We start from the raw sequence: 23,982 nt of genomic DNA on the forward strand, positions 1-23,982 counted from the left end.
TGGTTTGAGTTTTGTTGTCACCTCCATATGCTGATGTGGTGTGGTGTGTTGGTTGGTGGTTGATGTATGGTTGGGGTGGTTTTTTTTTTTTTTTAGTGGGTGGAGTCGCTGGGATGGCACTGTGGGCATGGAGGGGGGTGGGTCTGGGATGCCAGATCTCGCCGTTGAGCCTTCTGGAGGTGTCGTGGGTCAATTCAATGAAACATCAACAAAGGAAGGTGCCCACTTGACAACCCCAACGAAGTGCACGCGGTGGCTCCCGGCAAGGAGGATGGTGTTTGCCCATGATGTGGGCTGATTTTTCTTGTGAAGGCAATTGTTTGGTGGGGTTTTGGGAGGGATGGAATATTGTGGCGTGGTTGGTTTGTGTCCAAACCCCCCTTGATTTTGGCACGAGGGGTTGAACATCTTTCCCTGTGTATTATTGTATACAGTATGTAGAAGCAGTAAAAACCTGCTTAAGATGTTTTACCTTATTTAATCATATCTAGGGGTGATCATATGTTATGAGGAATGTAGAAATAAAACAATCTTTAATATAAAGTGCAACCTTCTATAAATAATCTTAAAGGAAAAAATCTATTAGATGACAAGCATGGACATGGGCTTGAGTGAGCAACTGAATTTTTTTTTTTTGATTTATTAGTATCAAAGAACAAAGGGACAGTCAGGAGGGAGGGTATATTCAGGGTTGGCAAACAAGTGCAAGTATTGGGACAATCTGTGGTGCGTGTTACTTCTTGGGCTCTCGTTCAGTTTGCGGGTCTCACTCTCACTGTGGAACAGGGTTAACAGAGAATTAAGGCATAATAAATAGGCACAGACAGTTCTGAGCTGCGTTTTCTCTCCCCAGGCTGCCACAGGCTGTGCATGCCACACTGCCTTTTTTGCATTATTGCAAGGTAATCTGTTAGGAACAACACTATACAACCACATATTAAACAGTGTACATATTTGTAATTACCTACAAACTCATTGTATGCCACACTGAAAAAACAGCAAAACTTAGATAACCAAAACATCTTTGAATCACACACCTTATATAACAAAGTTCTACTCTGACAAAGTTCTTTCCTCTATAACTGGCTAACAACAAAAGACATTATTAAGTAATACACTAGTAGTGGTTGTCAGAAATGCATGGTTTCCCTGTAAGCTTACATTTATCTGCATTTCCACGATTTGTCTGAATTCTACAGCAGCCACTCTGTGATATTAGCCAAATGAACAGAAGAATCAGCATTTAATGAAATGGATGCTCAACCTTATCTTAAATCAAAATCTGAAACATAAATTGCCATGTTGATGGGAAAGGGCTCTAACCGGAGCCAAACCAGAGTCTTACAATAAAAAATGGACTGTGCCCTTTAATCGGGCGTGGTAACTTGATTGTAATCAATATGTCCACCACAACAGGCCTTAATGGGGCTAATCTCATCAGGTTTGCCTGCATCATTACAACTCTTCCACTACCCCCCCACCACAAAGTACATGGTGCATACACTACCTCCTACAACGTTTTCTGTCTGTGCTAACACCTCCCCATAAAGGAAGGTAGGGGGCAGGTGTGTGGGAACAAGCTGGACAGATCATGGCAGGATCTATTTACTTGGTTAATGTCATTGTGCACACCTGGGTTAGACTGCTGTGAGGTCATCATCATCATCATCAATGATGACCTCCAGTTCTGGGAGATCACTGAGGTCCTCCTCTTCCTCCACTAGGCGCCTCTCCTATAAACACATACATACCCCAGAACAGTACAAATGCTATTACAGCTCCATCAGGATACAAGAAATACTCATGTATACAGCTACGAATATTTAACCTTGGCTCCATTCTTAAAATTGACATGTGAAGTATTTCAGCTTGATATACCTTTGAGGAAAAATAGTGCAAATCTAAGCTGAAATCTTCTGACTACACACAGCATTCATTAATCAAATTAACAACATAGTAGTAAGTGTCAAGCAATATATATGTCCTCTAACCATAAGCTCAGGCTTCCAAAAATGTCTAAAGCTCTGCACACAGTTGAATGCAATTCTTTTCTTTACTGTCTCAGCAGAATGTGTTTAACTGCCCCTTTCAGCCCTAAGTGCCTCAGTGATTTAAACAGAGCTTAAGAACCTGCTGGACCACATCCTAGTCAACTTTTGGACTTGAACACAGCATACTTTCACTGCCTGCTAGAAGACAGTACCCTTGGTGTGGCTACTGGCTGCTGGTATAACTCAGGGCAGATGCCTCCAGCATGCATCCCTGTCTCCAGGTAGAGGGCCACTGGATTGAATTGCCTGGAAAGCTGGAAATGGGAGATGCATTATACTGTCAATTGTCAATGCAAAAGGACACCGATAACCATAAAGGCTTTGATGTTTAAGAAGTTAAAGAGAATCCTTCTTACTGACATCTTCACTGTAGGAGTCCATGCACTGGACAGCGTGTCCCTCAGCCAGCAGGGCGTTGTGGATGTACACATCTTCCTCGGTGTGGGTGTCACACAGAAAGGTGTACAGAACATCCTCCTGGTAGCTGTGGATAGCAGCCACCAGAGGACGCTCAAAACACAGCTTCTGGAAATACCTCACTGCATCCTTGCTCCAATTACCCTATGACAAAAAAAAAAAAAAAAAAACCACAATGATATGGATAAAGCTGTGAAGGACCATAAAGATTTGTTTGGTGAACCTGCATTAAATGAATGCCACATTATCACTCCCACTGGGCAGAGCATCACATGAGGTAAGTAGATCATTGCAGCTACAGAAGAGTAAATGAAGAACAGGGCTCACACTAATGGGACGGATCCCAGCCAGGGAAGAGAGGACTGCTTGTGCTGGGAGCTGGGCATAGCAGGACCTAAGGTAATAGAAATGCAGAAGAGAGAACCACAAAGAGCCATAAGGCAGCAACAAGGATTTGCGTGAGACTTCAAACCAGAGGTTTTGCATATTGCTGTCATTTACATATTTTGCCTCTAAGCTGAATGAAATATTTCTGTTCTCTTAAAAACCAGACACCATGAACAAAACTTAATCCTACAGATGTGATTCTACAGTTAACAGGATACAAACACTTCTCTTCAACCTACTAAATTTACAAAAAAACATTCACTGTAAAGACTTAGAGAAATTTGTTTAACCTAAGATTTTAAAATAACTTAATACCACTCAAGTCTAACATCAGCCATCCAGCCACAAACCAATATATAGTACCAAAAAAACACAATCTTGGCATGCAATATTAAGTTGCTTAATATAGCCATATGTATATGAGAAATAGCACTGAAAGCCAAGCAACCTAAAAATTCTGCTTTTTACAAGACATTTCTCAGATTACAAAGAGGAAGACTAAGTTGACCGAAGAGTAGAGCAGCGCAAAAAGAACAATAATTATAATAAAATGTTGAGTACAGAGTTTGCTGGAGGTGATCCTGGGTACACATTACATGATGAATATTATAGGTGCTATAGGAATTACTCAATACTTACTTGAGGAATTTCAATTCTCTCCAGTCCACAGTGGTGACATCCCCAAAGTCAACAAAGTATACCTCCACCTGGGTGTCATTCAGAATCCTGTGAATTACTACCCGGTAGAACCATATGTCCTGCACCCTTAGACAGCACACCTGGCTTGGACGCACAAAGCTTTCCAGTAGCTGATAGCGATCTGAAACCTCAGGATGTGTGTAGCAGCTCCTATCAACAGATAAAATCAACTTCAGGATCGTAATGCTCTAATCCCATTTGTCCTTTACATTTTCTGTGCCTAGGTGAAGCTCTTCAAAGAAATAAATCAAGGTAGACCTCATTTCAATCATCATGTTCTCCAGTGCGCTGGACTCTGTGGTCTCATCAAATCGGACATAGAAGTGGTTGGGAGACACGACCCGCTCCACCAGTACACCCACCAGCATCCTCTCTTGTGGGCGGGCAGTGGCCCATAGCTTCTCTTGCACAATGTCGAGGGGCACCACAGGCTCATCACCTGCTACCGCTGCCAGTGCTGGAAATATGTCTAGCATCTGAACATATATTTACACAGAAGCATTATTAAAACAGCATGAGCTAATACAGTCTTTCCTCATGTAACAAAGATGTTTTCATTTCATTTAAATGGGAAAAATAACTAAAGCACTCTTTGCACCAATCATGCAAAAAACCCAGCCTCATCTTTCAAGCAGAGACATAATATCCAATTGCAATCCAGAACATTTCTGAACACCTTTAAATCCAAGCTCTAGACCTAGAGGTTCAAAATCCCATACATTTGTGTGTTCCCATTTCCTATTACCTTTCCTTATTTAGATTACTATTATTTTATCAGCATAGCAGTACAATGAGTGCCTCACAACTCCTGGACAATAGGTCTGACCATGGCTTCAAATTCATCTATGTGCGGTGTTTCTACATTTGTGTGGATTTTGTCTGACTGCTCTGGTTTCTTTCTATTACCCTTCCTAAGATGAATTCTGTAACTCATCCGTACCTGTCAATTTCAGTGGTGAATGTGTTTGTTATGAGCTGCAAAATGGATACCCTTTTATGCTATAATGTCACCAAATGTCATTAAAATGGACAATTTCAGGAGTTAATATTAGTTATAACACAAAACAAGCAGTTCCCCTTCATTATGATTGTTCTCTTGTGCTCATTCTGGCCATTACATACATTTTGAAAACAACTGCAAACAAAACATACATACAAATCACAGTCAATGTCTATATATGACCTCAACCTTTAATGCAAAAAAAGCAAAAACAAAAAAGGAAAAAACAATACAAATTAATTCATATTTAGTGAACAAGCTGACAGTCAGTGTCTTGCCTGTGCTATTAGACATGGGTTCCATTCATGTGTGGAGCCTGCATGTTCTCTCCATTTCCACATGGGTTTCCTCCAAAAAGCACGCGATTCATATGTTTTGGTGACCCTAAATTACCCGTAGTGTGCATGCAAACGGGTTACAGTGCTCTGCTGTGTAAATATATGAATGATTATAGGAAGTTTACTACAGTGTATCTAAGTAATCTTGGATAAAGGTGTCTGCTCTGCTAAAGACTAGTTAATCATTACTGGTCACTTTGGAGAAAAGTAACTGCTAAATCAATAAATTTCTCATGCTCTTCATCTATTAGGCACAACACAATCCTTATTTAGTCCTTCAATTAAAAAAAATTGCTCAAACTGAACTAGGTGTAAAAAAACTTCACAAAGTCAGATTCTTATAGCTCAAATGGGTGCATCTCAAGGGTATGACTATATGTACCTCCTTACAAAAGTGTGTTCCTGACTCCTGTAACTCAGACTTAATTACTATTTGCTTCAACGGTTAAAGTTTTTATGCCCTCCTCAGGCCCACAAGTGACACCCAGTTAAGCTAAAATGCTACTAAATAGCATTAAAATGGACACAAGTACTTCAGTAGGTAACAGTTATTTTATGATTTTGTATGCATACCTGCACTCATTCAGCTCACTCTTATGAGTTACTGTACACTTAAAGCATGGGTTTCCACTCAGTGTCCAAAGATGTGTGTCAGGTGGATTGATTAGTTTAAATTGCTTGCAGGGTGTGTTTTGAATCATTCTGCTGCCATTACCACATGTAAAGTCAAAAACTGTCTAACCCTATCACTGTGTAAACCTTATGGGATGTGCTACAATAAACTGCTCCTCTTCATCTGTTCATGTGGATTTCTTCCTACTATCTAAAGACATGCTTCATTCAAGGGAACTGGTGACTCAATTGTAAGTGTGAGAGTGACTGTGTAACATTGCTCTGCTATATAATTGCATGAATGACTAGAGAGTCCAGTGCAGTATATCTAACACTAAGTCACCTTAGGTAATGGCATCACCTAAAGACTACTTAATAAGCATACGTCACTTTGGAGAAAAAGTATTTGCTAACTAAACACATGTAAATGTCTCATACTGCTCAGCTACTGGGGGGAGAATAAAAACAAATTCAAGATGAGATGCCTTGTAAGTCAAAACAGGGTTATTAACATAAACCACTTCACAAACCTGAATTCTCATAACTTGAACAGTTATGTACAAAGTATATTTTTAAAATATTTGATGAATGAGAACTTTGAGTTGCTTGGGAATCACAAGTATCAAAGAACATGGAGAAGTCATGCCCCACATGGGCAAGAGACTACCCTGCTCGTGCAGTGCTGGACTTGACCAAGGTGTAACATCTTAATTTAAATTTAAATGTTTGTTTTTGTAAGGTGTTGAAACAGAGTCAATATATAGCGTTTATGGACTTTAAAGTACAAATAAAATTTGCTTGTAAGTCAGATTTCTCATCAAGGAGCCTTAATTGCAGAAGGAGAGCCTGTATTTGTCTCTGAATAATATTAGTCTTACTAAGAATAAAAACTACTTATGCACACCACATCACCTAAAATCACTATGGGAATTCCTAGGTTTTACACACAAGGTTACTATCTACCTTACCTGATGAAAAGTTTTGTTGCTGACCTTAAGGTCTGCTTCAGCCTCCACAGCCTTTGCAGCTACCTCCTCATTACCCTGCCCCTCCCAAGAAGAGTCCACACAGCTGAAATCAACAGTTTTCTTGGGAGGATTCAGAGCCACAAAAGGCTCTTGTGCCCTGGTACTTTCACCCTGCTCTTTTCCTGATAAGCAAACATGCAGATTTATGAAGCCTATATTAGAACCAAAAGCCTGAAAAAGTTCCTTAAGAATTAATATTAAGTTATAATGTAACAATAAATACAAACCATGTTGGGCACTCCTGCATTGGATGTCCATAACAACCCACCCAGGTCTCTCCTCCTCATGTCCCGACTTAATGTAAAATGTATCACTCAGGGCCCCAACCATCTCTGTCACACTCAGGAATCCACACTCAGACACGGGCAGGTCTTCATCAAACAGCCTCTGAACAACAGAGTTCAACTTGGTATGCAATGAAATCTCACAAAAATGTCACAGAGCAAATTCGACAGTAAAACATCCCATGTATTTCAGAAAGGCCAGTGCACTGTATGACTTCTGTACACTTATGTTACCTTGAACTCCCTAGGAAGATCATGTATAGAGATTCCTTCACCACTCTGGGCTACAACCTATTAAACAAAAAAAAGTTTCAAACCACATGATACCGCTACTCAACCTACAAAAACTGAGAAAGACAGAGAAAGACAGAGAAGGCCTTGAAACATTGCATTAGTGTGGCAGTCAATCCTTCAATCTATGACTAACCTGACAAAGTTTCTCCTTCAGCTCTGGCCTGACAGTGACTGTTGCCCCACACTCAAAAATCCTTTTCCTGAGCTCTTCTTGCAGCTGTGTAAAACAGCAGAAACAGAAGTATTAACATGTCAACACTCCAATTTACCCTGCCCCTCTGCAACTGGCTATACATCTTTGTAACAACCCAGTGTTTAACTACATTACTGTCATGCAGATTTTCCCCTGTACTCAGCTTAACAAATCAGAAGAAAGTAATAAGAAGCAAACAGACCTTTTCATTGCTACTTTCAAAGCCTGTCTCCTCCTGTACTGGCTTTGGCCCAAGCTGTGTGCCCTCACTGTGCAGCCTCCCAGCACTCAGCATGTCACCAAGGCTGCTTTCGTTCGGTAGAGTAGGCTCACTAGTCTCACTGGTCAGGAGCAGGTGTTTTTCCTCAGCATGACAAACTAAACAAATGGCTCATTTTTAAAGTTTCCTTCTACTGGCCAGATACAAGAACCAAAATAAAAAAAAAAATAAAAAAAAAACACCACACCACACAAAACACTGAAACAGCTTACTTTCCTAAGATTTACAAACCTGGACTCTGTGCACAAGTAACTTCTAAGTCAGCTGGGCTTTGCTTAGTGGGTTGTGGGGATACCATGTTACTTTGCAGACTTATCACTGACCCCATCCTGCTTTGCTTGACAGTTACAATGTCAGAGACTGCCACCAGCATCTCTGCAATGGAGTTGAAGCCATAGTGTGTTATCTGCAATGGCCAACCAAAGCGCCTCGCAAAAGACGACTCCAGTTCAGACAACAAAACTGGTCCCTGAGAAAGTAGCTGCTGCAGCTGACTGCGCAACTGCACAGGAACGGCTGGGGGGGCATGACCACGGCAGGGTAGTTTAACAGGATTTTTTTGTAAGCTGTGGGAGCAGCTCGACCCCATAGCTGTCTTCCGTGGAGCCACCTTGTGTTTGCTGCTACGCTGCTTGGACACCAGCTCTTCAATCCTTTTGGTGCTCTCAACCCCAACGGCTACAATTAAGAAAAACAGCAATAATCAAACTTTGCAATAGAACATATGCAAATAAAAATATGCATCCCTGTCTGCTTTGTTCACCATATATACATTAAGAGCCACATTTCTAAAAACATTACACCAACACAGTTTGCCTGCAAAATAATGTCAAGATCATCTCTGCAGTGCACAAATGATGACAAACATTAAACTATATGATTTAAAAAAAGGCTACAACTATACTACAATTGTAATTTCATAAAAATAACAATTAAAGACATTACCTTTCAACAGCAGGCCACCATCATGAGAGTAGCTGACAGCCACCACATCAGGCATGTCCCCAACCATCTCCAACACATTCCGATAACCCAAGGGCTGGAGTGGCAATGGGTGGCCCAGCATGACCTTGTAGTCTCGCTTCAGCTGTTCGGCAGTCAGGCCACCATTTGCCGAAACGAGGAGGGAGCGAACATCCTTCTTCAGCATTCTAAGCAGCTGCTCCTGCGTCATCGTGAACCTGACAGACAGCAAACAGAGGGCGGAAGAGAAGAGGAATGGGTGACAAGATCAGCTAATGCAATGGGACAGAAAGTTTGAGTGGGAACACAGACGGAGGGTGTTTCAGTCTATCTGAACTTGAAGGTCCCAAAAATGCACTTATTAGAAATTTTACTGACCTATTCTGTTATTTTTCAAGAAGAACGCATCCAAACACTTGCTTGTTGAATTATTTTACCAAACAGCAAGATGGTTTATTATTATAACCAACACAGTTTACTTTAAGAATGTCTAAACGCCTAAGAAGCTATTGCTGAAGTCACTCACTGTGACAAACTTTGAGGCGTTTTTGCCTTTGGAACTGTGAGCATTAATAATTGGAAATAGCCTATGAATATAAGAAATAGAACATGTTTTGTAGCAAATTTACTAATTAACTCAAGGCCCAGCAGACACAGCTAATGAGAAACGAAAACCGCAACAAATCTGCGGCGCTACCCGACATTGTCATTTGAAGCATACAAACTTTGGCTTTTTTATTTTAAAATGAAATATTAAACCGTACCACTAAATACAACAACGTACCCATGCGGCACACGATCAAAAAGTGGCTCAAATAAGCTGCTTCGAAGTTTATTACCGTCTCGTGCTAAACCTGACGCGCGCAAACCTCAGCTCCCGCAGCCGTAGGAAACCTGTTGTCCTCGCGCCGCCGAGGCCACGTGACCGTTTTCTGGGAGCCAACTGCGAAAACGCGTTATATGAAACGGCAGTAGAAATGTGCTTTGGGGTCATGTTGGCGAACTGAGAGCAGGGTTGGCATGGGAAGCCACTTTTAAATCTTATATTTCGGTTATCATGATTCATCTATCCTGCGTTTTATGCACCTATCCGAGCGATGAACATCGGTGCATCACAAGTGGAAAGAAACAAACTAGGTTTACTTAAGAGTCACATGATGTCTGCAACTATCTCTTTCTCCTAATGTAATGCACAAATTTGCATTTTTGCTGAGATGTACGTCGCTTTGGAGAAAAGCATCCGCTAAATAAATAAATGTAAACGTAAATTTATGAGTTAAACCAACTCTACATTTACATTTATTCATTGAACAAAGCAACTGAGAGTTAAACAAAACTGCATTTTACTGACAAGTGGAGAGATTCAGATGCAGACTTGAGATTCTCCCAGTCCAGTCCAGCCTACCTCTCTTTTTGCTACAATATATTACATAAGCAGCTCCATATAGCATGGAAAATTACTTTTTAAATCCCTGCAAGAAAAGTGGCATACAACAGTACAATATGAGGCCTAAAAGACTTGACACATAACAACAATGTGCAGATATACTGACAAAGACAATAAAACAACAAAATAAATAACACAAAATAGATCATTTATGACAAGTTTATGGAGTAGATTGATCCTTGGCAGAAATGGGTCCAAAATAAGTGTGTTTTGAGACCCTTTTTGAATGTTGAGAGGAATTCGACGGCTGTGAGTGAAAGAGTGATATCATTCCACCACATTGGAGCCAGAATCAAGAACCTTCAAGGTTTTAATTTCGACCTTTTCTGCATGGGACCGCCAAGAAGGCAAAACTGGAGAAGCATAGTAGTCTGTTTGGAGCGTCATGAGTAATCAGGTCCTGCAGGTATTAGGAAGCAGATCCACGAATAAAGAGTCTTGAACTTGATACGGGCAGCTATGGGAACTCTCATTTTAGACTTGTTTTTCCGTAGCAATTTTACTAGAGGTATTGTAAAAGACTATTTTCATTTTTGGTTTTACTTAGGGGGGTGCGGTGGCCTTGGCTGGGTCCCGCTCTCTAGTGGGTCTGAGGTTTGAGTCCTGGGTGGGGTGCCTTGCAGTGAACTGGCGTCCCATCCGGGGTGTGCCGCCCCCCCTGGCCTTGTGCCCTGTGTTGCTGGGTTAGGCTCCAGTTTGCCGCAACCCTGCTTGGGACAGGCGGTTTCAGACAGTGTGTGTGTGTGTCTTTTTTAAAATTTCAGAATATAATCAGAATGACATTGAACGCACCTTTCCAGCCAAAGTACAGCAGGATAAGTATGTTCACTCTGTGCAAAATCTGTTTATGCGGTTGCCAAAAGTCAACATCAATACAACACCCTTTAAAACACACACACACACTTTCAGAACCGCTCGTCCCATACGGGGTCACGGAGAACCGGAGCCAACCCGGCAATACAGGGCATAAGGCTGGAGGAGGAGGGGACGCACCCAGGACGGGACGCCAGTCCGTCGCAAGGCACCCCAAGTAGGACTTGAACCCCAGACCCACCGGAGAGCAAGACCCGGTCCAACCCACTGCGCCACCACGCCCCCTATTCTTTAAAAACAGCAACACATAATATAAATTGATAATGAAAACTGCTTCTCTTTTGGTTTGCTTTAGAATTTGAAAAAAAAAAATTAAATATTGTTCAGATACTGAGATTTCTGTCCACATAATTCAATACAAAATATGTTTATTAAAACATAAGAAATGGTGCCTGCCATTTAACTGCATCTGTCCCAAATATTTGTTTTGCACACTGTACATCAATTTGTTAATCTGACACTTTAATTAAGTTGTGTCAAGGAGGAACTCTTACGTTCTGCACACCATAGCTGTAATAACACAAAACCCTGACATCAGCTTGTTTTAAGAGATTCACTTCTTACTCTGCAAATTCCTCTAAGTCCCACACAGCAACTCCTGGAACAGAAGACAGTGAGATTTCTCCAGTAATATGTCAGTGATTAAAAATTCTCAGCACTCCTTGGATATTTACAGCTTTTGGGAGAAATAAATAGTCTTCTCTACATTTTCTATACAGTGTAAAAATCATACAAGGTGCCAACTTTGTCAGAGCACAGTTATATTTCATATAGTAACATTTAGAAAAAATATCTCTTGTTTTTCTTTCTGGAACTCTAGTTTTATTGGATGTTTAAGAAATTCACATTTATGTAATTTTTCATCATACCCACGTATCATTTATATATACATTTCATGTGCTCTTATGCTGTGACCCTCCCACCTTTCCACACCCACCCTGGATTGCCTTGTAAGACATACCTCCACTAGTACTGCCCTTAAATACTGCCAACTTCTTTTCATTTTTAAACACACATATGAAAAGAACAGACCTCTTAGTAAATTGGATAAGTGGGCATTCCATTGATTGTTAACTGAAAACTCCTGAACAACAGACCATAAGCGCTAAGCTCCCGAAAAGCCCCCGGTTACACAGGCAGCTCCAGTTTCTTACTCTCTTGCCTCAAGGTGTTATCTGCTCTTCAGACTCTCTTGAACTGAAGTTTGTCTCATTGCGGAAGCTACTTACAGCACAGGATGGAAGGGAACACAAGGTTGAGTTCCTCCCGGTCCCGTTCAAGAACAAGAAAAGGCACCATGAAGCACAGGTCATCTGACTCTCGGGAGCAACAACACAGAACCAGAAAGATGCTGAAGGCACTGGATGGTGTGGAGAAGAAAAAGACAGTCAGAAAAGAACCTCAGATGGAAGCAACCAAAGCGGAAGAACAGGAGGAGGAAAGACCCAAGCTAAACTCCACTGTTGTGAACGTGGACAGTGTGAGGGACAAAGAAGGGGACGATGAAGCAGAAGAGTCACTCGGGCTTCTGGAGTGGGAGAGGCCAGAGGAAGGTACAGCTGACTTTTGGCATTTGCACACTAACCAGGAACATTTATAAAACAAAGACCTTTGCAGAAAAACACCGATTTGTGGTCACTTACAGGCTTAAAGAAAAGAAATCTGGGTTTGTGCGAGTGGCTTCTAACAGGCATGGCTCTTGTGATCATATTCCTCTCCTTTCCTCTGTCCATCTGGCTCTGCGTGACGGTAAGATCTAAAACACCCTGAATTTACCATTTTTGGTCACATAGTTTTGCATTAGCAATTTCTTTGGGTTGATCCACAGATAGTCAGAGAACATGAGCGAGCAATTATCTTTCGACTTGGACACCTACTGGAAGGGAAGCCCAGGGGACCAGGTACCTGAAACTTAAGAAACATCAGAATTTATGGAATATCAGATTTTTCACTAGTTCTTCACCAAAAGACATTTAAAGATAATGAAAGAATATGCTGGTTCTGCATCTTTCATTGCTTATTTATTCTTCAATTCATGGACCATCAGTGGAAAATAGTATTACCTTATTGGTGAACTTCTCAGCACAGGGTGTGAGTGTCGCAGAGTGATATTATTGCCAACTTCTTTTTAAAACTTGTTCCTTTTTTGCATTCTCTGCATGTGGGACCTAGGACTCCTTTTCTACATCCCATTCTTGGATGTGTGTCAGAAGGTGGACATTAGGCTAAAAATGCTCAAAATTGTCCCACACACGGTAATGATATCATCTCCCATTGTGGGTGTATGCAAAATTAATTGTACACAATCAAATGGTTTTGTTTAACTACAACTATTCTCTAACTGACTTGTGTCCAGGTGGTGACAAAGGACCTGGTGACCACAGAGCTGAGTGCGGTTTGTTACTACCGCATGGAGAATGTGTCCTTATGCTTCACTGCCCTGTCAGGGATCTCTAACATGTTGCAGGGGATGTTTCAAGTCACCGAGCGGGACGTTCTGGCCCACTACACTTTCTCTCAGATTCTGCTGGACAGGAAAGAGGTCACCAAAGAAATCCAGGTACTCTGGTTTTTCTTGCATTCATGAAGAGCCATCGGACCAGGGCTCAGTTTGAAATTTTAAATTCAATGTGTAGAAGATAGGGGGAAGTTCAAGTAAGAAAAGGCCCTGAATACTACACCTTGAAAATGCAAAGAGAAAATACAATGATCAACCAAATTTATCCTTGCAAATGTGCTTAACTTTCTGCAGCAACAAGTAGCAAAGCAAATCTGTGGAAAACCAATTAAGAGTTTGAATAGTTTTGGATCCTGGTAAATTTCTGACATTCCCTACGACACAGATTATTGTCTTTTGGTTGCAGTGTCTCGTATTTTATAGACAGTAATATGAGCTTCCAGCACAATATGTAAGACTTCAGAGTTAAGGGGTTAGTGTCACAGAAAAGGGCAGTTAGATGTGTATTTGTATATTAATATCCTTTCTACTTCATATCCAGGTGGCCCTTGATGCTGTGACTTCTCAGTGGGGAATCAAGGTGGAGAGGGCAGAAATGTGAGTGAAGAATAGCCAGCACTAAAGAGACCTGACTCTCACACCTTACAATAATCCAAACATTAAGAACACTAGGACTTTAGAAATGGGACACAGTAAATGTTTTCAGTGCCTGGAACATTCGCTCCAAGCCTCCCTCTTAATGGCGTTCAGTCTCAGTGAATATTCTGTTGACCCGTGTTTTGTGCATTGCTCACTCTACGAATCTAAGAGAGGACATCCATCTCCCAGCTGAACTTCAGCACAGCCTGGCTGCTGAAGCAGAGGCCAAAAGGCTGGCGCAGATCAAAGTAAGAGCCCATGTCATGACCACTTCTCCACACCAACCTTTATGACGGCTGAACAAAAGGGCAAAGGGAAGGTGATTACTGGTGGTTGTTAAATGGGAGCTCATTTCGAAATGGCAGTTGGATGAGGCACCCGCTCTCATTACTTTCTCTGTCATTTCATTATGTGATGATGAGATTTCTTTCTAAAGAAAATACTTAAAACATTAGCTTTCATTTTCTGTGTTTTAATTTCTTTGTACAGTTGTAATGTTTTAAATAAACTGAAAATGGGGACAGCATAACAGGTTATGCAAATATAGCCTAAAGGATTGAATAACACAGTAGTCTATCTTATAATACGTAAGTTTTTAATGTACAGTATATTGGTACATTTTTTTAATTTGGGTTGATGCCTTAGTAGTTTCCACTGGATGAATCAAAAAAGAAACTCGAGTCTGTTCATATTGTTGTATGTGATGTTTAAAAACCTGAAAGTAAGTGTGTGTGTGTGTGTGTGTGTGTGTGTGTGTGTGTGTGTGTGTGTGTGTGTGGCTATGTTTGATACAGATCATTGCGGCAGAAGGAGAGCGGGCAGCCTGTGAAGCCCTGAAGGCCTCCGTAGAAAGTCTGTCTGGGTCCCCAGCTGCCATTCAGCTCCGTCTGCTGCAGCTCTTGCAGACTCTGCGAACAGAACATCCAACCCTTGTCCTCAATCTGCCTTCGGAGCTCCTAGCCCTGCCTGCTCACACATCTGCTTCTCCTGAGCCAGTCAGTCACAGCCTCACAGTGGAGAATCCCACTGAGAAATCCCACAGAGATTCCCCAATGATGTAGAGAGGATCCTTGTTAATCTTTAAATGTCCAGCATAGGGGAAAAATATAAACCAAAAAGGAAAATTAAAAAACAAATATTTATGGTTTTACTAGTTTTGAAAATATAAAAACAATGTGTGAAAATACTAGATTTTATTAATTTTCATTAAAGCCAAAGGAGTAAAACCCTATTTTGCTTCTGTATATTTTGTATTTTTTTTTTTTTTTTTTTTTTAAACTTGACACATACTTCTGTTTATGTAGGCCGATACTCAAATGCATACATATTCTGATGTGCTATTTAATTCTCACAACCTGGACTAAGGATAAACAGAGTGAACTTTATAGTATTCCTTCAGCGAAGGGATCTGAGGATCAGGGTTTTGGTACGAGCAGCTTGTTGTGTAGAACTACTTTATTATCGTCAGTTCTGGGTTCTGGGAGCGCACCATTTTGACGGAAGTCACGGTACTGTATTTCTGTTATACAAAGTGTAGTTCATTCCAGAACAGGACAAGTAATTAACAGTAAAAACTTTATATTTACATTTATTCATTTAGCAGACGCTTTTCTCCAAAGTGCCGTACATTTCATAGAAAATGCAACGTGTGCATTACATTAGCAGAAAGAGAGACATGGATGCAGACACGTGATTCTTAAGTGCAGTTAGTTCGTTTCTTTTCACCATATATGGTGCCCACCTATATGATGGATGACACTGTCAAAAAAAAAAATTATCACATGTGCCTGTATGAACCAGCAGAAGGACTTGAGAGTGCTGGAAAGTTTTTACACTAACACACATTTTCTTTATGGTGTAGAAACCAATCAGAGAAACTGCAGTATATACATCTGGCAAACAGTACACAATAAAATTCCATGACTTTCAGAATTTGGGCACAACACTTAATACAAAAGTAAACAAATAAATACAGAACTTCAGAATCAACATCTCTTGTTTTGGAGACAGAAGAAACAATGGTCTTGTTTAAAGACTCACAATGGGAAAATGACTATGTTACCCAGGAAAGAATTAAAAAAGTCCCAAAAAGGCAAGTTAGCTGTGTGACATTGTACTTGAGGCAGCCCCAAGCTGCTGCTCCACCTCATGGACCTTCTCAAGTGTGGCCTCCAGCAACATCTCCAACCACAGGGAGTTCTCCTCTGACTCCTTGAAGTACAAAAGAACACAGCAGAGGGTAGATGGACTGTCAGACATAGGGGATTATCATACAACACACACAGTAGCTCATGGTGCAGAAGTACATACACAAACACACTGCACTATAGGGTCCATTCTTTTTAGGATTTTGTGTGAAAATTAAATTTTTTTTTTCTCAAATTTTATTGTAAGGGCTGTTTTTCTGTGTTTGAAAAGCCAGTTTGAATGTTGCATCTGCTGCATTGTACATACTGTACTTCCCTATGACTGACTCCACATCACCATGACGACCCTGTGCTGGTAAGAGTTCTGTGAAAAAATGCCTTTTGGATTTTAAATGCTGAAAGCGTTTTACCCATTTCTGACATACAAATCATTTACGTACAAACTCTTTTGTGTACAAAATGTTTGCCAACCATAGTTTCCACTCTGAATTTGTCATTTTTGTTAAATTATTAGTAGTCATAAGCTGAATGTAGTGTGTCACAAATTATAAAATTTCAGGATGGGTGATTTAAAAATTAGACAGTTCTGTGTCAGTTTAACACTTTAATCATTATCTGTCAAATGTTTCTGAAAGGGTTTTATTTCATGTTGATGTAACTTCAATTAACAGACATATTTCTCTCTTTCAGTTGCAAACACATTCAATGTCAGTATGAATTTGATATGTGGATTAGACAGGAAAACTGATTTTTTTTTTTTTCCATAAGTGTGATCTCCTTTGCCAGTCTTCTCAGCAATCTGTCTACTGTCAGTACTCTTCAATGTCCTCCTTCATTGTATCCTTCTGCTTTGAGTCCTTCTGCTCTGACTCTACTCTCTTTACTTCCACCTGCTTGAAAAGAGCAGACAAGCAAAGTAATGCATTGCTAGGGGAGGTAGGAATTTCAAGAAGTTCAGTTCATCAACACTTATCTGGTGATCAGTCTGTCCTCACTCAAGGTAAACTGTTAAGTTTATAAATTAGCAGCCCGCTACTTTCTGAACCAGGGCTTCCCAAACCCCTAAGGCAACATTGTTCATGTATTGTGAATATGATAAGAGCTCAGCTGAGGATCCCAAACTTAAAAAAAAAAAAAAAAAACTCACAACCAGGTAAGTTACATTTATCTGACATTTTTCTCCCAAGCACCTTACAGTGTTAGTCTACCTACAATTATTTACCCATTTATACAGCTGGGTAATGTTACAGGAGCAATTTTAGAGTAAGTACTTATCTCAGGGGTAGAATACCCAGGGGTGAGGATTGAACCTGTGGGTCTAAAGGTGGAGAGAGCGCTAACAATTACACTACTAGTTGTCCCCTGATTATAATCCATGCACAGCTTGTGCATGGAATATAGTGCTTTTCAACAACAAAGACAGCCAAGTACACCCATTGTTCACAGAACGGGGTTCATTTTCTCCGTGAAATTGTTCCGTTAAGCAAATATCTGTTGGGAGGAAGGAAAATTACCATTATACCTTATGGAAAAAATAACTGGTTCCTGCCCAAAAAACATGTAATTTTGTTACCGGACCTCTTTTTAATAAAAGACTGCTAAGTATACCTACTCCTCACATAATATGGTCAATCAGTCCCGTGAAATCATCTCAGTAAATATATTTCTTTTATGAGGGCAAATTATCCTTATTTCTCATGGAAAGAAATAATTGGTTCCTGGCTGAAAAATGTGTTACTTAAAATTCATTAAAATTAAAAAATACAATTTTAAATATATAATAATGAATTATAATTATAATAATTATAGTAATTACTTTTAATTAAAAATACCAAAATTAAAGTTATTTTTATACATAAAAATAAGAAAACCAATATATTTTATATTTTTGTGCCAGTTCCCTGTCATGATGCAGGATGATCTTTGAAATCAAGTTTGTTGGCTTTATTTGCAAGAACATGGTCTGGAGAAGACAGTAAAAGAGAAAGTCTTCCACTGTTGGAACTAGCTGGGACTTCCTGGACAGACCCAATTCCACACCAACCCAACAGGAGACAAAATTGGTACCACCAGTGAAAACCACAGCTTGTGGACCATGTGAGATTGAAAGGGCTGCAATGCCAGATACCATTAGGTGGTCTCATCGTTGGTATCATTCAAGATATGCAGACAGCAGAGGGAAATGGTTGATACACTGATGCTTCTGATGTTATTTAAGCTTAACTGTTTCTCCACTGACCCTCAACCATACATTAACACTGAAACTATATAAGAACAGAGTTAACTGTTTTAAGTATGTCTTTCAGCATATTAGGTTTTAATGCTCAGTCTAAGATACCTAAGTGAAGTTGTTAAATTCAGAATGACATATTTTCTCTTAAACCTTGTTATCTTGTTTCCTTCAGGAGCAAAACCACAATTATGAGAAGACAGCCCTTAAAAAATTCAAGAGATGTGAATTATTCAAAATCCAGGCATACTCACAAAGTACTAGTACTGCAACTTTAATCCTATAACCTTCAGCTGGGGACATGCAGGCAAACCTAGACTCAGATCATAATGGCACTTGTTGAAATAAATATTCCTCTCTGTCAAAAACCTTGAGCAGGTGCATGCTGTATTTTAGTGACATTATTTTTGTCTCAGATTACACATCCATTCTAAAATAATACATTTTGTTTCCTAAATAATGTCTTCAATGAATAAGACAGTTATGGCACATGCCTGAAAGTGTAGCCAGCCCAGTGTGGAGACAAATGTTATTACTCACAAGTCATGAGTTATTTTGTATTTTAAGGGAAAGGGCCATACATGGTGATTTGTAGAGTATCTGTGCACTGAGAGCACATCACAGACCATAATACACCTACACTGTACAGTAAACTGTCTCACACAGACACAAAAATGATAGAGAACCAACATTTGAACTCTGTCCTGAAACTTAATTTCAGAGCTACTTGTCTCAATATAATAAATGGATAGAACTGTAAGGAAAGTAAAACTATTGCCTCTTAATGACATCCTGTAATTAAAAGTATTAATTTATTTCATGTTTTTTGGTTAGTCTACTACATTTTTAACAAACTACGTACTTTATTATGACCTCAGGCATTGAGGACAAATCCATTCAATAGGTTTTTTGAAATATATTTTGATACAGACTCACATTTTAACAATCCCACTCAGACTACGTAGTACTGTAGTGACTAGGGATTTACATTTAGACAGGAAATATGAAACTTCAGTGCAGAAAATTTTTTTTTCTGTGTTCACTTCTTCAGTAGATGTTAAAATTGACATCTTAATTTTTATTGTAAGAGCTTTGCTGAGCAAATTATATTTTTTCTGAAATTCTAATGACATTCTATAAATGGTGGACTCTTCATTGCTTGTTTTAACTTTAAGAACACTGTTTTTATCTTTCCTTTTAGGTACCAAACTGAGGAAAACTTGGAGGAATGCTGAACAACTGTTCTCTGAAGACCTTTGTTAGCAATGAAAGAACTTTTTTGGTGAGTTGACTTACTGTACATTGTATGGTCAATCTGGGGAACAGATGAAAAGATCCCTATACTAAACATCAACAGAAGAAGTTCCCCACTGAGACTACTTTTTTTATTCACTGCCTCCACTTGTAATCCCACTCTATACCTGTCACGACCACGCCCACAACTCAGTCGACAGCACCTGACTCCAGTTCAGCACCTACCCTTTAAAAGGCACTCCAACGCCCAGACCGTTGCGGAATCTTGTTTGGGACAACCGCTCCTTCTTGTGACTTTTCGTTCACGTCCTCCGGTTTCTGACTCTTCGCTTCGTTTCCCGACCATGTCCACGGATCCTCGTTCCTGTCCTGTTCGCTGTTCGACTGACCCTTCGCTAAGTCCCCTGATCTTCGCTCTGACCCTGACCGCCGATCAACCGACCCTGTGCCTGTTCCTGACACTGAGAACTTGCCTCGTGTCCGGACGAATGAGGCTGCGCTTGGGTCCAGCCGTCTCAGACCCCCGTGTTTCACGTGACAATACCTGAGGTGCAAACTTTACACACTGCTCTCTTCACTTACATTGCATCGGTTTGTGGTGCAGCATGCACTACTAAAAGTATATGGAGAGAGAGAGGTGAAGTGAATGTTGTTGCCTTGATGAGGTAGCTAGAAGGCAGCTGTGCCAGTTGAGAGTCTCCATTCTCTACAGCTCTAGACAACAGATGACTCCCTTTATTTGAATGTCTTGTGACAGGGATGGGAGGTAAAGGTGTGAATTTCAGTGAGCATGGGAGAGGCAGGTAGGAAGATCACTTTTGACACCTCTTCAGTTGAGATCTTTTTCCAGCTTTTTTTTTTTATGGCTGCACCCTGGAGGGGCATTGCAGTGGTCTGCTCCATGTGGGACTATATCTTCTCCATCAAAGCCCACCACTGGAACACAAGGGCAACAAATCACTTATCTAGTACAGTTTCACAGAGAAACACAGACACACACTTCTAATTTTTTTCTGAACACAGTGCCTTAAATGGACTCTAGGCTTTCTGCCTCATCAACCTCTATGATCTGTGACCTCTGAGATCAATGAACCAAGACAACATATCATACTTGGAGATCAATTTCAGTGCCTTCAGTCTGTAGAATAATAAAAATGCATAGTAAAGTATCTACAGTCTCTCACACACACATCTGTATAAGGAAAAAACAAATAAGCAGTTAATTATGCAATAGAGAAGAAATCAAGTAGAGCTGCCTCACCTCTTGGCTGAGCCTATGAAAGACATAAGTGTCAGGTCACCACTTCAAGCCAGTTTCCTTTATCACTTCATGTGGGTGCTCTCACATTCACACACACTCTCACATTCCTTCAGCTTAATTAAAGCATTCACCTGTATTTCAGATGCTTTGTCTGTGAGAGTGGCCATCTTTCCCCAAAAGCTGGGCAAAAATTTTTCAATCTCTTTTCCCCCAGGTCAGTCCTGGGCAGTACATATGTACATTGCATTACAAGATATGGCGTAATATATAAATGTCACTCTGCAGAATTTTGCTGGAACATCTTGTTGCCTCCAATCTCTGAATCTTAGCCTAAAAACAGATTTTCCTCAGCATGATGTAATATAAAATGATTCAAGCGCCATGCCTGTGGCTCACACACTTCCACTCTAAAATCCATTATTCATAATACACACACACACAAAAAAAAAAAAGAAAAAAAAGAATAAGTAAAGAGAACAGAGAGAATTCCATTTCTTAATATGGGCTGACACAGCAAATGTGTTTCTTTGACATCCCTTATCACTCTGTACTCTACTGCTGGCTGAATCCTATGAATATAAGAATCCATGAATTATCCATGACCAATAATAAGGCATACGCAGCTGACATTTTTTCATGGACTCCATCATAATTCTCATTCAGTCACTGGTGATTATAACAACATTACTGAATCTATTATAAAAGAATACTTTTTCCATTATGTTTATGTATTTTTCAAATGCGCAACTGTCCTGCACTGTATTTTGTAAAACAATATAATTCATTTCTGGTGTGGAAAGACAGTAATTTAATGGAATTTTACAATGGAAAGTCAATTACACTGTACTTTGAAGCAAGGGCTCACTTGAACTTTGCCGCCTGCGTTTCTGTAGTTACGGAGAATCCCAACATGACAGAGGTCAAGCAGGGCTCCTCAGTGTGCATGTGTGACACAGCAGGCTCTGTTTCATACTTGAACAGAGTCATAAAATGCAACCAGACAGTCAGAAATAACTGCTCTACTGTTGGTTTTGTTTCATGTTTCTTTCCACCAGCTGCAGACAAATAGAAAGAGAACAGACTGAGGGAATCAGAAGAAGTGTGAACTTGAGACAAACAGTATACACCAGGATCCTTTTGATTACATTAAGACAGGAGTATGAGACAAACTTGTCATGTGTGAATTTCGGAGATTTCAAATAGAGCAAAGCCATTATGATAGACCTAGATGCTAAAAAGTGGACACAGGAACACACTGTGATGGACATTCCAGACACAGCACAGAGAACTAATGCTGTTAGAAAAAAAATGGTGGTATAAGACGTAAATATAATAAATACATTTTTAAACAGACACGTTTCAGCAGAAATACCCGGTAAAAGACTGCGACTTCAGAGTTGGCAGCTCCCTAGTTAAGGGACCTGGCTTTACAGAGATGGGGGAATGTCGAGGACTCTGAAGAGAACAGGGACCTCTCCCGGCAGGTGGCTGAACTGCAGTTTCCTGCAAAAAACAAGTCCAGACATGTCATGGAAATACAAAACTGAAATGTTTTGGGTTGGATGACACCCTTAAAACAAAACTCTACAACATGGTAAAGTTCTAAAAAGGTGCATAATAGAAAGCGAAGAAGCAGATGGTATAGCTGAGTTTTAGAGAGGCAAGACTTTTGAACAGAGCAATACAGACTGCTAAAACAGGCTCGATGTACAAGCTTGAGACAGGCCTTTAGCGCTTATGTATGTTTTCTTCCACCTAGACTAACTACATAATACTGAGTAGTGCATCGGGTTCGATGATTCCTGAATACAAACAAAAAAGCTGTTGTAAAATGTGTGGGAATAAGAAGGCAAGTTCTGCAGAATTCAAGAAATACGTGTGTGAGGTGTGAGTGCAGGACAGAGTGAAAAAGCAGTGTGAACGCCGGTGTGATCAAAGAAGCAAATATTAACTGTCTCCTCACAGGGCTCACAAAGACCCCCTGCACCTGGTCCTCAGCAAAGAACTCAGACATGAGGCTGCTGACAAAGTCCATCAGCTCAGCCATGCTGAGGCCTTTTCCGATAGCCTGGTACTCCTCCATCATGGAGCAGCGATGGTGCTCCAGGATCCAGAGACGCACATCTTTGAAAGAGTGGGAGTCAGCAGCATAGAAAGGGTTCGATGTGAACACAGATAGCCCCGATCCCACACAAGCCAAGGATTAGACTGAATCACAAGCGATGACTCAGACAGGCTCACTTTGCCAGTCGCTCTGGCTTGATGAGAATGTTGAAGTAAAGCTTCTTCAGCTGCTCCACAAACACGAAGAAGACATCTGGTGTAGCAGTAAAGCCTGCCAGGTAGTCTGGAATGAGGTAAAACAGACTGCAGACAGAAACAATGGAGGGCAGCAGGGGTGCATGTTGTACGTTTTCCTCACCTTGTGAGGACATTTTAAGTGTAAGGCCTCACATGAGAGTATATCCTTGCAAAGGATGATACATTTTGTCTTGTAAGTTCAAGTAGTACCAGTACTTTTGCCAGTTATCAGCTTTGACATGTTTCAGATCATGTTGCGGTATGGTTAAAATCTCCAGTCAAGACATTGACCCCATAGCATAGGGAGGATCTGCTAAATTGCGTACAAGTACATCCATAAAGACTTCAAACAGCACCAAATTGCTAAAAAGAAAAAAAGAAAAAAAAACGGAAAGGGAATAACCAGCATACTTCTGATACAATTAAAGTGAAAGGCAACAGCGAACCATTTTTATTTATCCTTTTCCTCATATTAATGATTTCCTTAAAGCAACAAAAAACAATTAGTAAATATTACTTTTCCACAGATTGCAACCTTCTTTTTTTTCCCTACCCATCCTTCTGCCCATTTTCCACATAACTTATAAGTGAATTGAATATCACAAAAACTTATTTATATCTCTAGAGACTTTGACAGTACAGGGTGACAACATACAGGTAGATGCTGTACAGCTGAGGGACTGCAGACTTCATACTTACACACAGGGAAGCCAGTCTATCATGGAACCAATTAATAGTTTAATTTGTTCTGAGCAAAAGTGAAATCTCATGTTTAGTATAAAAGCCCCATCCTTGTCTTTATCACGACAGGCCGAGAGAACCGAGA

The 23,982-nt window shown here is 40.3% G+C and overlaps 2 protein-coding genes across 7 annotated transcripts; one reads left to right on the forward strand and one right to left on the reverse strand.

The window, feature by feature from the left end:
* Positions 1-611: 611 nt before the first annotated feature.
* tdrd5 (tudor domain containing 5) lies at positions 612-9,454 on the reverse strand. 6 transcript variants are annotated; one of them, XM_018726713.1, is made up of 15 exons: positions 9,386-9,454; positions 8,529-8,764; positions 7,815-8,261; positions 7,506-7,681; positions 7,244-7,327; positions 7,051-7,107; positions 6,760-6,919; positions 6,497-6,654; positions 3,813-4,030; positions 3,495-3,704; positions 2,796-2,862; positions 2,412-2,612; positions 2,204-2,305; positions 1,633-1,733; positions 612-775 (listed from the first exon to the last, which is right to left on the reverse strand). In XM_018726713.1, exons 2-14 carry the CDS (start codon positions 8,755-8,757, stop codon positions 1,638-1,640), a joined length of 2,205 nt encoding a protein of 734 aa, XP_018582229.1. In that variant the 5' UTR covers positions 8,758-8,764; positions 9,386-9,454; the 3' UTR covers positions 612-775; positions 1,633-1,637. The 6 variants fall into 6 exon arrangements, 5 of the variants coding, with proteins under 5 accessions (XP_018582229.1, XP_018582227.1, XP_018582228.1 ...); XM_018726711.1 differs by having other exon boundaries at positions 6,473-6,654; XM_018726712.1 differs by having other exon boundaries at positions 6,473-6,654; positions 9,331-9,435.
* A 2,649-nt stretch (positions 9,455-12,103) lies between these two features.
* On the forward strand, positions 12,104-15,024 carry nphs2 (NPHS2 stomatin family member, podocin). The gene is made up of 8 exons (XM_018726728.2): positions 12,104-12,419; positions 12,512-12,615; positions 12,695-12,767; positions 13,039-13,121; positions 13,223-13,426; positions 13,866-13,921; positions 14,133-14,211; positions 14,758-15,024. Exons 1-8 carry the CDS (start codon positions 12,104-12,106, stop codon positions 15,022-15,024), a joined length of 1,182 nt encoding a protein of 393 aa, XP_018582244.2.
* Positions 15,025-23,982: the final 8,958 nt, after the last annotated feature.

This window comes from Scleropages formosus, chromosome 9, assembly GCF_900964775.1.
Source record: "Scleropages formosus chromosome 9, fSclFor1.1, whole genome shotgun sequence".
In the NCBI taxonomy this organism is placed as follows: Eukaryota; Metazoa; Chordata; class Actinopteri; order Osteoglossiformes; family Osteoglossidae; genus Scleropages; species Scleropages formosus.